The 15,158-nt window shown below is 35.2% G+C and overlaps 1 protein-coding gene across 2 annotated transcripts in view; it reads right to left on the reverse strand.

Moving 5' to 3' along the window:
- Positions 1–15,158, reverse strand: part of LOC123867530 (neural-cadherin-like) — a 139,250-nt gene that overhangs the window by 67,957 nt on the left and 56,135 nt on the right. The window contains exons 11-14 of one of the 2 annotated variants that reach the window (XM_045909603.1): positions 12,069–12,258; positions 11,643–11,825; positions 7,227–7,416; positions 5,219–5,869 (exon numbers count right to left, since the gene is read on the reverse strand). In XM_045909603.1, the coding sequence (XP_045765559.1) occupies positions 5,832–5,869; positions 7,227–7,416; positions 11,643–11,825; positions 12,069–12,258 (601 nt within the window). In that variant the 3' untranslated portion in view covers positions 5,219–5,831. Of the gene's footprint in view, positions 1–5,218; positions 5,870–7,226; positions 7,417–11,642; positions 11,826–12,068; positions 12,259–15,158 lie in introns of those variants that run through there. The other variant, XM_045909611.1, reaches the window with a different exon arrangement.

The raw sequence follows: 15,158 nt of genomic DNA on the forward strand, positions 1-15,158 counted from the left end.
CTAGCAAGAATCTACCACGACTGTAGAAACGGACTGTAGTATCTACCACGGACTGTAGAATAAAAGAAATAAGTATTCCACTGCAATGCTATCTCATTACACCCGGAAAATTAACCGCATCTGCTCGGCGTGGCCGACCATGGAAATAGAATCCATAGACAACCAGAAAATTTATGTAAAATATTTAAGAGAAGTGATTAAATTTACATTAGAGGCGCAACGCAACCTCAATAATTTGCTTTTTATTTACTTGTAAAATGTTTTTTTTTTCAAAATAGTTTAGTTACGCGGGTATTCTTTCTTCATTTTACACCATGATAAAATTAAATGATACTGTACTTTCCAGGTTTAACTTAAATTTACAATCTTGCTTATTTCTTTAAAGTCGTATTCCACATTGCTGAGGGTCGCATAATGGCAGGAGTTCTTTTGGGATAATAATGTGGTGGGCTTGCTTGGCATATCATTAAGATTTTGTTGAAGCTTTTAGGTAAATATTATAAAACTCCACATAGACAAAGCTCATGCAATTATGTTTTTAACGTTACCAGCGTTGGATACTGGTAAAAAATTCAATAGAATCAATAAGGTCGAAAAATATTGTCACAATCAAGAGGAAACAAGGTAATTGTGTCATTAGGAATGTTGTTACAAATTAATTGTTATTAGCCTTTTTAATTAGAGTCCCTTTATTGAACTGGCGACGACGGGCAGAGGTGACAGGATCAATATCGTTCTATACCAGCGGAGGATTTTCTGTTTTAATTAATTTTACAAGCCGACAGACCTCTTCTCTTTTTTTAATTCATTATTAAGCGGATCAAAGCGGTGATAGCCTAGTGGTTAAGAAATTGGCCTCCTAGTGTCGGTGGTCCCGGGTTCGATCACACATCATTAACTTATCGGAGTTTTGTGTGTTTTAAGCAATTAAGTATGACTTGCTCTAACCGTGAAGGAAAAGATCTCAAGGAAACCTACATGCCTGAGATTTCTTCATAATGTTTATTTATTTATTTACTATAGTACCGCCCACAGAGTTACACATTTAAATTATACATGTTGTTCCTTACACTCTATTCCTTACATGTTCTCAAAGGTGTGTGAAGTCTGCCAATCCGCACTAGGCCAGCGTGGAAGATTATGTTCAATAATAATAATCTGAGAGGACACCCATTCACAGTAGTGAGCTGGCGATGTGTTGATGATAGTATGTTAATGTGACTGTGTTTTTGGAACTATTTGGTTTTTTTACTCACCCGTTAAACATTGAAACTCATTAAAAAGAAAGTTTTTAAGGAAACAAAATGTCTAACGTCATTTTTAACCACATTTCTAAACTTTACTATTCCTATAGTATAATTTGTTAAAAAGTTTGTTTTTTGTCATCAAATAACATTACGAGTGTTTCTTACGATTGGATCAAGTGCAAATAAGGTATTAAAGGCGGGTTGTTAGGTGATTTTTATGGCGGCCGAGGCGGACGGTTCCTGGACGTTATAGCGCCTATAAACGCTGGTGTCGAGTTGACGTTTTAAGAAAATTCCGCCCCTCGTTGAAGCAGTTCGCCTCCCGCGGGAGCTTTGCCTTAGAAGCTTTCAAATTACCAAGATTCATTTAGTGAATAGCCGACTTAATGACAAGTAAAATCCTCTGCTAAAGATATTGCGCGATAAATGAAATTATCAATCAAAGCAGCAACGACTCTTTGAGAATTCACGATTAAAGAGTAAGGATTTATTTATTTTGTGTTGATAACTTAAAATCTAAAATATAAACACTGTTAAGGGCAAGTACAAGGACAATACTTATCTCTCTAAGAGATTGCTACCAGAAAACCTAACTTAGTTCAGAACGTGAGAACAAAAAGCTTAGAAAATGCAGAGTACGTACTTTTTATACACAAACAGTAAACAAAATAATTACTAACATAATTTATTATAGTACAATAATTTAAATAGTGGCTGTGTTTTAAATTCGGTAGATCTATAGCGCAAACTCTAAGTAAAAACCTAAATCAAATAGGTATAAGGTGAAATCCAAAAACATATTGTAATTATGTGCTCATGAGCATAGAATGATTCGAACGACCAATTAATTGGTTTAATTACAATATAAAATAATTAATTAAATCGCGGAGTTAAAATTGTCCAAACCAGAGCCATCACAAACATCTAATCCTCGAATATTATCCAAAAAAGATTTACATCAGGACTAAGATTACCTGACCGAACTATTTTAATTAAACAACTAGCTGATCCGTTCCGGTTTCGTTCGATTGAAATTATTATGAAAATCGATGAAGAGGTAGAATTTCTAAAAATTCTGAAACACTTGCCAACTACTACTATCTACTTCTTTTTTAATCGAAAGCCCAAGCACCAATTTCCTTGAATATAACTTGAAATATGACAAACTTTTACATAAACTTTCATCCTCTATTTAAACCCCTTGGCGTGGAATCCCAAAAAATCCTTTCTTAGTGAGTGTCTACAAGAAAAAAGGAATTTACTGTCAAAATTTCAAGTGTCTAACCTCAGTGGTCTAGGCTGTGCATTGATAAATCAGTCAGTCAGTCAGGATAAGTCTTTTTATTTAGATAGAAGATGTGACTATAACACCGTCCGTTTTCCCAGAATTGAAAGCTTTGCTAATTATTTGCTTTGCAATTGTTTTCGCTCTATCGTCAATAGTGTATCGAATGGATTGCAAAACTTCCGTTTAACAAACGGTTCGCAAACTTTAGATAAAGCGCAGTTTGATCGTGATACGGAAAAGTCTTAGTCAGCAGAACTTAGTAATTGAAGCTTAGACAACAAACAGCAATATTTAGTAGTTGGTGACAGTAATCCCCGGCAAGCAGTGCACTCGAGCGCGTCCTCATCACGGATTCTCGAGGGCGCGCTAAATGTAGGCCACGAAGTTCCTCCCGCCGCCCGCAGACCGCTGCGGGAATATTGCTTTGTCACTTGGCGACATCGTACTTCCCTAAGCCCAAGTAATTGGAAATAGTTGAAATAACTCCAACAATATAGCTTTATTTTACGTTTTGCCCGTATTTTGTGTCACTGTTGGGTTTCCGTAGATTGATTGACAAATATAGGCAATTTATCTGCGAATGCTTACTGTCTTTTTATAAAGGGATAGTTGACCCATTCCGGCTTCACACGGATGGCCTCACCTTCTTCTTCTTCTCTCTGGGCTGGTTTCCGCACTTAAACGTTTCCGTCTGTTGTGCGTTATCACCGCGGCCTCACCTATTTCATAGACAAATCAAAATCATCTCGATCCTGAGCCTATCGCCGGCCCACAGCTGAATATGGGTCTCCTTGAGAAAGATTTAAAGATTTAGGCTATAAAACTGTTGTTGTAAAACTGTGCTAGTTCCACAATCGCCATATTGTGTGAATTAGCAGACTTCACGCACCTTAAGGCCTCATTCGTACGAGAACTTTTTAACGTCCGTTAAAAAAGCATTAAAATAGAACAAATGCAATCCCAGGTACCTATCTGTTCACTAATTTGGACGCTGTGAGATGTTCTGGATGGAATACCTAATGTTAATACCAACGCTAAGATTACAGAGCCATATTGGTATTAATTTGGCATACCGCAATCCACTTGGTTGATAATAGCAGTGTACCTACTGGAACACGGGCGAGGATACTGCATCGATTGATTAATTTATTATTTATTCAACATAACAATATTTACGCGAGCGTACCCCAAGGCAAAGTTTCTATTTAATATCAAATATTCTGTTCGATAAACCAATTATTAAAGTTGTAACTACGGTATGAGAACACGTGGGTCGATTGAAAATGGGTACCACAAAGGACGAAGAAAAAGGAGCTGACGCAATAAAAAAAGGATCGGAAAATTTCCTAGCCGTTGAGGTCGTGTCGTAGACATTAACCGTAGTTTGTACCACGATTGAACTCATTATTTTTTGTTTGCGGAGCACTGCTATGTGTATTTTATTACATGATATTATTTTTCTAAACATCAAAGGAAGGTGTTAATGAAATTTCCACATAATGAAATCGGAATGTACACCTAGATATCTTTTTAATGCATCGAGAAAATGAAAAAGCAGTTTAATTGAACACAGAGACATACCTACCTATAACGTTATTCGTAACTTCGTTCGTTATTCGCATGATTAGGGCTCTATGCCCTGGTTTATCTTTCTAAACAGGTAAGAACCAACTGAATCGTTAAATAGGGTACCTACTCTTTGTTCGCAAAACGGGTAGATATTAAATACCTACTGTGGAGTTGCGTAGAATGTAAGCATGTGATATAGTGTAATCAATCAGCTCATTGAATTTGAATTTAATTGATGTGTACACATTGGTACTTACATCGTAGTTACATATTCCGTATACTCCAAGGCGCCTGTGTCCAGTCTCCTGTTAATATGCACTAGCCTTTGTGTCGCGATGGATTCAACACACACAAACATGTTGGATAAACAGATTAATTAATCGAACCGATTAATTATTATTATTATTGTTTATCACTAAAATATGGTGCCCGCTATATCGTCTCTAGACGATGCCAGATCTAGGTTTTATGCAAATCCCGCGGGAATTCTGTGATTTTCCGGAGTAAAATATAGCGTATCTGTTAATTCAGGATATAAGCTATCTCTATTCCGAATTTCAGCGAAATCGGTGCAGTTATTGTGTTGTGAAAGAGTAACAAACATCCTAAATTTTTACGTACATAATATTACTTGATTCTATATGATCCCGCGCCTTTGTCTGTATGGATTTAGGTATTTAAAAATGTCGTGGAAACTTAAATTTTCCGGAATAAAATCTACATTTTATTCCGGAAAATTTAAGTTATGCGTTAATTCAGGGCATAAGCTAGGTATATCTCCTATCCAAACTTTTGCCAAATTGGTTCGTCATCGTGGCATGAAGGAATAATATCCAAACTTTCACATTCTAGGGTTGAATAATTTAAATAATAATGTACCTATATTCAGCTTCTCAATTTTTTACCTCTTTCACATTTTTAACATCGAACCACAAGACGATGGAAGCGAAGGTTTGCGCCCTTACATAATTAACATTCCAATAACCCAAGGAATTTTTTCAATATAATATTCCCCCAGAATAAGTTTTCCGATTCCCATTTTAATCCATCTCACATAGTAAAATGATTATCGCATACATAAAATAACACAAGAAAGCAAAAAAACATCATCGAATTCAACATAAATATAATTATTTATTAAAGAATTGCTTATAAAACGATACATCTATTTACTAAAGTTTATTTATTTTTTAATATTACTATGTACCTCTTACTTCAAACAAAATTCTGGTTAATAATCATTTAGGTACCTATTTGTCGCACAAATAAATACTTTCAAAAAATAACAAACATGGATGGCACCTACTATAAGTACCTACCTACGTTAACATTACGAGTACTTCTTACTTCAAACAAAATTCTGGCAATAAATCATTTATGTATTTATCGCACAAATACATACTTTCAGAAAATAACAAACATGGATGGTACCTTTCTACCTACGATGTCTGTACTCTGTACTGTACGCCAGCCGTAAACAAAGATAACGGGCATGGTTTTACGATCCCAACGTAGTTAGGTTGGCGTTTTATTGAGTCGTATAGATTCTATGTATTTATGATACATTAAGGAAATTGTATACTGCTAGAAACTAAGTAAGCATTGAGCTGATCCAAAGCTGGCTATTGTGCACGTGAGACAGATACAGGGATGGAAAGGCTTAACAGGATTAAGCTTCAGGCGGTGGTTGATTATGTTCCTGCTTGATTTACGACGATGCGATACGCTTAAGCGGCGTCGACTTGCCTACCTAATGAAGGCTTTCCTGTGAAATCGGTGAATTTATAGAGACACACGTACAACTGCAATCAATATACTGCTGAGAAAACACTGAAAATATATTAGGACCCTTATCTGTCAACATTTGAAAAAAGGTCGGTGAAGTTGTTGAACAAGGGCTTTGAAAAATTCGACGCAGAGAGAACCTTTCGTCTGGAATGTTTGCAAGAGAAAATGATCGTTTTAATGCGGATCACAGCAGTGATTAGCCCTGGCCCTGTGTGCTGGTTACTGACACCTTTTAGCTTCCAAAGGATTTCTTTTCAAAGACCGCTTTCAAAGTATCTATTTTCCCTGTCACCGCTCGGACCTTCACATAAATTAATCTAATTACCACCGTTTACCTTTCTTTCGTCCTTAGTAAAAGCTTTTGTTAGCAGCGATCTACGCAGGTTTTTGCTAAGCTTTTAAAACAAACGCTGCCCTATTTTCCTTCTACTGATACGTTTCTTAATAGCCTGTTTTTCATTGATTAAATTAAAATCTGTTGCTACAAAAAAATTCGAAAAACTCCAACTCGGCGTCAATAACCACGAACACTAAAAAGTAAAAAGTAATTTAATTTATTACCGAATATATTATATTGATATAGTTCTAATATAACATTTTTTGGAGCCGGTGCAAAGCCTTAAAAACCGCTTACTCTTCATATTTTTTGTGACTCCACATTGGCGCTTCATTGGCACCGACTACAAAAAAATGATATTATCTAGAACTATGAATACTTATTAACTCTTGCATACGTATCTAAAGTGAAGAATTAAAACTGCGACACTTGGGTCACATTTGTTGAGCGCTATCTGGAGGAAATAGTTAAGTACCGATATCTACTTGTGATACATATAAACTAAGTACACCGCAACCTATATCTTATAGTCACCCGCCTTTTGTTCTTCATCCATGGTGTATGTATTACGTTTTTTTTTAATTTAGTTATAACAGGTATTTTTAGTTACACATTTATTTATAAGATACTAGAGGATGCCCGCGGCTTCGCCCGCCTGGATTTCGGTTTTTTAAATCCCGCAGAAACTCTTTGATTTTCCAGGATAAAAAGTAGCCTATGTCCTTCCCCGAGATGTAGCCCATGTCTGTACCAAATTTCATCAAAATCGGTTCAGCGGTTGGGCCGTGAAAACGTAGCAGACAGACAACAGACAACAGACAGTCAGACAGACAGACACACTTTCGCATTTATAATATTAGTATGGATTAATAAGGAATATATATTTTGATAACAATATACAATCTCCCAACACTCCCAAGAATTATATTGAATTGTAAAATATAAGAAAATATTGCTAGGACGTATAAGGCTTTTCGAATACACGTGTGGAACATACCTGAATTTGGCTGGTTGTCGGAATTCGGTCGCGCCGACGGTGCTCCATCTCTGGCCTCCACCTCCAACGCGTAGGCGCCTTGCTTCTCTCGATCGAAGACCACCTTCGTGAAGATCTCGCCCGTCTGCATGCTGATCTCGAAGAAATCCTTGCCCTCGTTCCGCGGTGAGTCCACGATGTAGTAATACACCTAAACAAATGATATTTTTGTTATTTTAGTCCTGCCAAAACTGAGGTTAAATTAATCAAACCATCAAACATCACAATATTGCCCCTTGGTGAGTTCACGGTTTTCGGATTTTTCCTTTACTTGTGCTTTAACACCTCCCTAACTGACGAATTTCATGATTCTAGGTCAACGTAAAGTACCCATAGGTTTTCTTGACAGACACGACAGACTGACGGACAGACAGACAGACAATAAAGTGATCCTTTAAGGGTTCCTTTTTTCCATTTGAGGTACTGAACCTTAAAAATGTCAAAACGTCTATATTTAATCATCAATTAAACTTGTTTTTATTTGTGATAATACCAAGGTAATAAAATTATACCATTAGACTCTTGAGTCCGGCATTCTTCGTCTAGAATTTGCCTGTGTGATCGCAGTTCAACATGTTAGTTGCTACTTCTTAGTCAACGTGTGCCTGTGTCTTCAACCATAACTTTTTAAGATCCACTGAAAGTTTTGTACTGAATCTTCGTGACCTGCTAGCGTATTTATATTGCAAAACCTGACTATTTCGTGGAGTAAATTACGAGTAAAGTCTCCGGGCAGCGGATTTATATTATTAAACGGATTTAGACACTTTGATACTCCCACATACGAGAATATTCACAATGTTCTATATGTTTAAACCTATCAGAATGTGCTGTATGATTGGGAATACCACAATGGTTCGGTCAATCAGTTAACAAATATTGTCCTGCAATCAGATTGTTGTGAACTATGCAATGATATCGATACAGTCATAATCATGTTAGCCAAGTATTGACAATACAAGGTACCTATTTGCCATCAATATCCACGCAGTAGGTACTGAGACGTTGAATTAAGACTGCATATAAACTATGCCCCCAGTGCCTATACCTATTAATTTGCAAGCTTCTAGGTAAATAAATGTGCGAGACATTTTATGCCACCAACTCCTATCTCGTGTCCCAGTTAAATAAACTACACAGTTATGATATTTGATGTTTGCATTGATTTATATCAGTAATACTAACGTATGACGGATAATTTTCACATGTGAATAAAAAAAACTCTATCTGGTGTGATAACTTATCAAGTACCTATATTAGATGTGCACCAGAGATTTGCAAATGCTTCAATGAAGACAGTAAACTCGGATTGTTAAGAAACTTAAAAAAAGCATTTTTGTTTCTCTAAGTAAAGTCTGAGCAAAACCAAAATAAGCTATACATTTCAGTCTTAGCCAATCTTAAACCTATAAAAGTACATAACTGATAAAAAGCTTTGATTAGCTAAATAGAGAATCTATCATTATTGAGATAATTATCTCGCCGTGAAGTGGAAGCACATCAACGGACATACCTATTCCTATTCACAAAAAGAAAATTACGTGCGGCTACCCAAAACTATACCTTTTCGTAAATTATGTTCACTATTATTGTAATTATTATATCGGAATTCAATTTATATCAACATAAACCACAACGAGGTAAAACGTTTGATAAATAGGTATCGCATGCTAATTGATAATTTACCACTAAGTTTGCACGGACTGTGGACATGAGCAGCCAATTTCCAAACGCAATCGCGACAGCACATAATTGTACTGCAGAGGTTACTGCAGGCATGAGAACATATTATTATAATGTAGTGTCAAAGTGTGGCTTAAAATAAATCAATAGACCAACAGACTTCAACTATGAAATGAAAATTATTATCAGTTTTTAACCCCCGACCCAAAAAGAGGGGTGTTATAAGTTTGACGTGTATATCTGTGTATCTGTCTGCGGCTATGTGTGGCTATGTGTGTGTGTGTGTGTGTGGCTGTGTGTGGTGTGTGTGTGTGTATAGCTCCTAAACGAATGAACCGATTTTAATTTAGATTTTCGTTTGAAAGGTGGCTGATCGAGTGTTCTTAGCTATAATCCAAGAAAATCGGTTCGTCGTTTGAAAGTTATCAGCTCTTTTCTAGTTTTCTTATAGAGGTTTTTGTGTCGGAGGTTTTTAAATTTTGAGTTATCAACGTTTTTCTGCATACCTGTATACCTATCTACTTTTGAAACGCTTTATAGGTATTTTATCCCTAGGTTTTAAATTTAGGTAAGTATGGTAAGTATACCCCTATCATAACCCGAGGCCTAGAATAAACTCTACAATATAGATTTTGAAATGAAAATTTCAACAAAAGCTTTTTAATTACGAATATTTTAAACCAAGATAATAATTATGATTCGAACATGTTTTCAACTTTAAATAATGTAGTGTTTTATTTGACCGTGCAGAAGCTTATTAATTTCCCGTTCAATCATATTTTCGATGATGAAGGCTTTTCATGCAAATTATATTGGCTGCATTTATTTTACACATTGCGTTCAGATTATCCAAATAATTACAATTTTATAGGGAACCTATTTGCTGTTATGCTATTTACACGTTTAATCAAAACAATAAAATATACGCTTTTACAAATATTTGTCTTTAATTCATTATAATCATTGATGATTATGATATTGTAGTAGAGTAACCAGCCGAGCTTGATACTTGTATATATTATCACACTTAATTGTAACATATTATTTAGAAGTTTCAGTTTAGGTCTGACTTTGTCCCGTGCCTAGGACTTTCTTCACACGACGCGTCGGTTCTTTAGTTTTAAAGATCGTGGTTCCCTTAAGATATCATTTTTTTCACGACATTGCGCCATTTCTTTTTATTGGAAGTTGTACGAAAGCCATTGCAAAAGGATGTGTCAACCGCTTCTTTTATCTCATCAATCTTTTGCCGACCTCCCAGTCGCAGTGGTAAACGCTGTGGTCTTATTAGTGGCAGGTCCCGGTTTTGATTCCCGGCAGGGGTTTGGAATTTCATAATTTCTAAGTTTCGTGTCTGGTCTGTTGGGAGGCTTCGGCCGTGGCTAGTTACCACCCTACCGGCAAAGCCATGCCGCAAAGCGATGAAGCGTTCAGGTAAGGTGCCGTGTAGAAACCAAAGCGGTATGGGTTTAATAAAAACTGCCATACCCCTTCCAGGTTAACCCGATTCCATCTTAGCCATCATCATCCATCCATCATCTCCATCATCCCTCTATCGTCTCTTACCGTCAGGTGAGATTGCAGTCAAGGGCTAACTTGTACCTGGTTAAAAAATTCTACTTCGACTGTGATCTTACCTGGTGCCTGGTACGTGATTATGCAATCTAAAATGGAAGCGCGCTAACCTGGAAGAGTTGCGGCAATTTTTATTTTATTGAACCCACATCCATAATCGGTTTCTACTCTGCAATGCATGGTGCAGCTAAATAGTTTTGCGATATAACTTTGTCGTTAAAATCAACTAGCCACGACGGAAGCCTTCCTGGCTTTTCCAGTTCAAACGAATACGCGAACACCCTCGTATGTAAGACTCAGCGCTTACCACTGTTAGGGATATCGTCAAATGTATCTTTCGCCATACATAAAGAGCAACGGCAAACGCCATTGCTCTTTCTGAGCTTAGTTATACCACAACCGCATCCCGCCTGCCCAGTAAGATACAGTTGATATTTCGACTCTGAAAAGTAATTTTCATCGACATTCTTCAGCTGGTTTTTAAATTCCAACAATTTTCAAGAGAATCGTATCGCTCGCTTCCATATCATTTTTTCCGTCAAGGATGAATTCATGATAAACCAAGCACTAGTCATTTAATAAGCCGACTACATGCTGGATAAATATCAAGTAGGTATCATTTATTATCATTAGTATTCGGACAGAGCAGGGTCAAAGAATGGTAAACGTGGTTTTTTATGAAACCTCGATGGACAAGTTTTTGTGAAGAATGAATGGAAAGAATGTAGTAGGTAAGTAGTAAGGGTCGATTTATACTAGCAGCGAATCGAAGCGAATTTCTAAAATTGAACACAACATATTGATTTCCAATTTCTATCTCCATCACGTAAAACACAAACATCTTGCCCAGATGAAAATTCGCGGAAATTCACGCAAATTTTATTTCATTTTATTAATCAGGTTGAAATTGGTGCATTACTTACATTTACACTAGAAATTCGCTTCGATTCGCCACTAGTATAAATCGACTAAACTAAATTTACTTACTTGATTATTTAGGAACATCCCATCCTGCCGAAAACTTTCACTGGAACGAGTTCATTCGCTGCTCCCATATAATTGGTTTCGATTATCGTTTCTGTAAAGAATCTATATTTACTATGAGAGATTAATACTTACTTGATTATTCGGGAAAGTTCCATCTTTGTCGATAGCGTTGACCTGCGTCACTTTGGTGCCGATGGGTTCTCCTTCGAGCACGGTCTCTTGCTCTCGTTCAGTAAAAAGCGGTATCTCATCATTTACGTCTTCCAACATGATATAGACAGTTGCTTCTGAAGCCAGTTGCTGAGCTCCATTATTCTGTGTAACAAGTTTTTTTTTAGTATTCACTGGGTTTACCATCTTGGATAACGATTTTAAGTATGTAACTCTCCAAAAACATACAAGAAGTGGCCTGAGAGGCCGACAAAAATTTTGAGTAGATGTTTAATTTTTTTATAAACTAGTTCTTCTGCGTTGCATAAATGGGCAACCTTATACCTCCTCAAAATTTCCAAAGGCATCTCAAGCCAGAGGGTTACAATTAGAAATTTGTTACATTACCTCCACTCGAATCGTAAGATTGTATTCTTTAATACTTTCATAATCCAACGGATGATTGACTTTAATATCGGCCCAAGTAAACCCATTGTCAGCTCTTTGTTGTAAATAGAAGGTATGGAACTTATTCGTTTGTGCTGTCGAGCCAGGCATTAGCCGATAAAATACTGTCGGGTTGTTCTCAATCCCGGAGCTGAAAATCCCAAAACACAATATAGATATCGATGATACAATAAATGTACCAGGCATCTACTAGGACATTACGACATCGAATGCGAAGATGCATTTACCGAAATGATTTTATGATAATAAGTGCAGAAGCGTAACTAGGAATAACAGAGTAGAGCGCGTTAATTTTTTTCGTAGACAATCCGATGGAGCTAAATAATAGAATTGTTCTTAAGAGGGCTCTCTCCGTCACTCGTTTCCACTCGTTTCATACAATCGTAGTTCCAATTTCATTTGAATACTAAGCAACCAAAGTCCATGAAATTTTGCAGACATATTCTAAAAACTAATATCTATGTCTGTGGTTTTCCAGATTTCTGTTAAAATATTCGGTTTCAAAGTTACGCGGTCTTGAAAATTTCATACAAATCTTTGAGCCCCTGTAATTTTAAAACTACATATTTTTAGAAAATTCTAAAACACCACAGACACAGATATTAGTTTCTAGAATATGTCTGCAAAATTTCATGGACTTTGGTTGCTTAATATTCAAATGAAATTGGAACTACGATTGTATGAAACGAGTGACGGAGAGAGCCCTGTTAACAATTACTATGACGATTTTAAGATTGGGCACAGATTTTTTTTTTATGTTTTAAATGTAAGTACTATCCGATATATATTTTTTACTTTAATTTGACCTTGCCATTTGATTGCCAAAGTTTGATTTGTTTTTAAAATAATGTGAATAATTAATGTGTAGACACACTAACTACTTCGCTACTTACGAATATAAAATCGTCATGTCTACAATTTTTTTATGGATAGGTATTGTAGAACACTCGATTAAATATTTTTAAACTGAACAACATTCTGATCAAGGATTTTTAATGGTAATTGAAACTTAGTGGTGCATATTATGCACTGTACTTATACAGGAGAAATATTATTATTCAAAAACTTTGATAGTCAAGATATTTCTTACAAAATCCTTGAAACATAGCACCTACGTACTTTACTGGTACCGAGCTTCTTGTTATTGAACCTAGTTACGCCTTTGCAGACAAGGGGATGAACATTGGACATACGGGTAGTAAGTTCTCTATTATCTTTCAATGAAATGAATAAAAACTATATTTAAAAAATTAAAATATTTAGGTACTACCTACTAGAACATTCAGTGATGAGTATGCCTTTAAAATGATGAAAAGTAACCACCATTATCCTTTTTAACATCAAAACTTTAAAATTGAATAAAACCCCGATGCCAAAATTAGTCTATTTATTGCGGGCAAAAAACCATATAAGACGGGCACCTATACCATAAGGCCAACGAGACAGAAAAAATGGTCCAAATGGTCTATAAACTGTTTTTGAGTAAATATTTTTGAGTAAATAATAAATAATAAACTGTTTTTGGCTTTCTTAATTGTGTGATTCATTGTCCGAAAAAAAGTTTATCAAAATCTGTGAAGTTTCGAAAAGTGGAACTACGGCCGCCATCTTAGGACGTCATTCGTTAATCAATAAAATTTCTTTTCCACCTAGTTTGTCAAAAAATCGTTCACAGGGTTCTTGTTGAAATTTGTAGTTTTTTTTTTTAATTACATGAATAATTGACCCGTCTTAGTCTAAAATGGGAGACTATAAAATTACTCGAAAGACAATAATATGAACAACCGCAATAAATAGGCTATTTTTAAATAATATCTATTGATTAAGGATATAATAGATATTTTATGATACCTAGTTAATAAATTTACTAAATTTTGACAGTAATTTATTATTATCAAAGCTAATTTAGTTAACTATGTAGAATTCAATTTTAATTGCCGAATATGACACAGCAATAAAAAGGTAACCTGTCAAGATTTAATAATTTATTTTGTACTATAATCTAATAAAGATAATGGAATGTAGGTTAAAAAATATAGTGAGTTAGTATGGGTTTCCTCTTTTCATAATCATGTGAGTTTGAAATGTGTGGTTTAGGACGAACAGATAGACAATAGAGATGTGAACCATCGACCAAGATTCCACGTGACAAGTGATGCAACATGTGGCCCGTTGTAAATTGGTGATGCACATACATAAACTTCCTTATTAGGTTACTACCTACTTTATTTTTATTTATACTTACTTACCGATGCTTGAAAAAGTCTAAAAACTTCATTCTTACTTATATTTTTTCCCGCTATTCCGCTAATCTGTCTTAATTGTGTAATTATCTATTCTGTTTATATTTTATTAAGAACCTATACTCAAAAAATGTTATTTAAAAATCTACCACTAATGATAAATCTCACAAACAAAAGCGGAAATATAGGTCGATATTAGTCAGAAAAAGGACGAAACTTTAAAAAGCAAAGAGCTATGATAAAATATTTTGTAATTTTATCAGAATCATTAGTAGCAAAGACTACAATATTATTGATTAGTAGTAACTAGTAGTACCTAGCTAATTCTGCCCGTATTGATTTTAAATTGATTAAAATGCACTTTGTAAATTAAATTTAAATTGAAGCATTTTATTTCATAATTAAATTATTTTAATTTTATAATACAATTAGTTTAATTTTATTTTTGTCTATAGGTATACTTACCTAATAAACAAAACTTTTATTTATAAAAACAACGCCAACAAAGCTCATTTTATGTGAACTCTATCCTAACTCTATTTTGATGCAAACAATAATTATTTATTTTTAGAGCTTTTATGGTTCTCTACACATCTGTATTTCAAGCACTAAAACATAATTGAAGTAAAAACGAAACACCTAAAACCTACTATAATATTATCTACTGTACGTTTATAAGTATCATGCTTACACATAATCTCGTAGTTGTAGAAATCTAAAACTTCGATATAAAAGTTAGAAACTTGAGAACGATCCATAATGCATTTATGCCTCAGCCTACATGCAA

The sequence above is a fragment of the Maniola jurtina genome, chromosome 1 (assembly GCF_905333055.1).
Source record: "Maniola jurtina chromosome 1, ilManJurt1.1, whole genome shotgun sequence".
Classification (NCBI taxonomy): Eukaryota; Metazoa; Arthropoda; class Insecta; order Lepidoptera; family Nymphalidae; genus Maniola; species Maniola jurtina.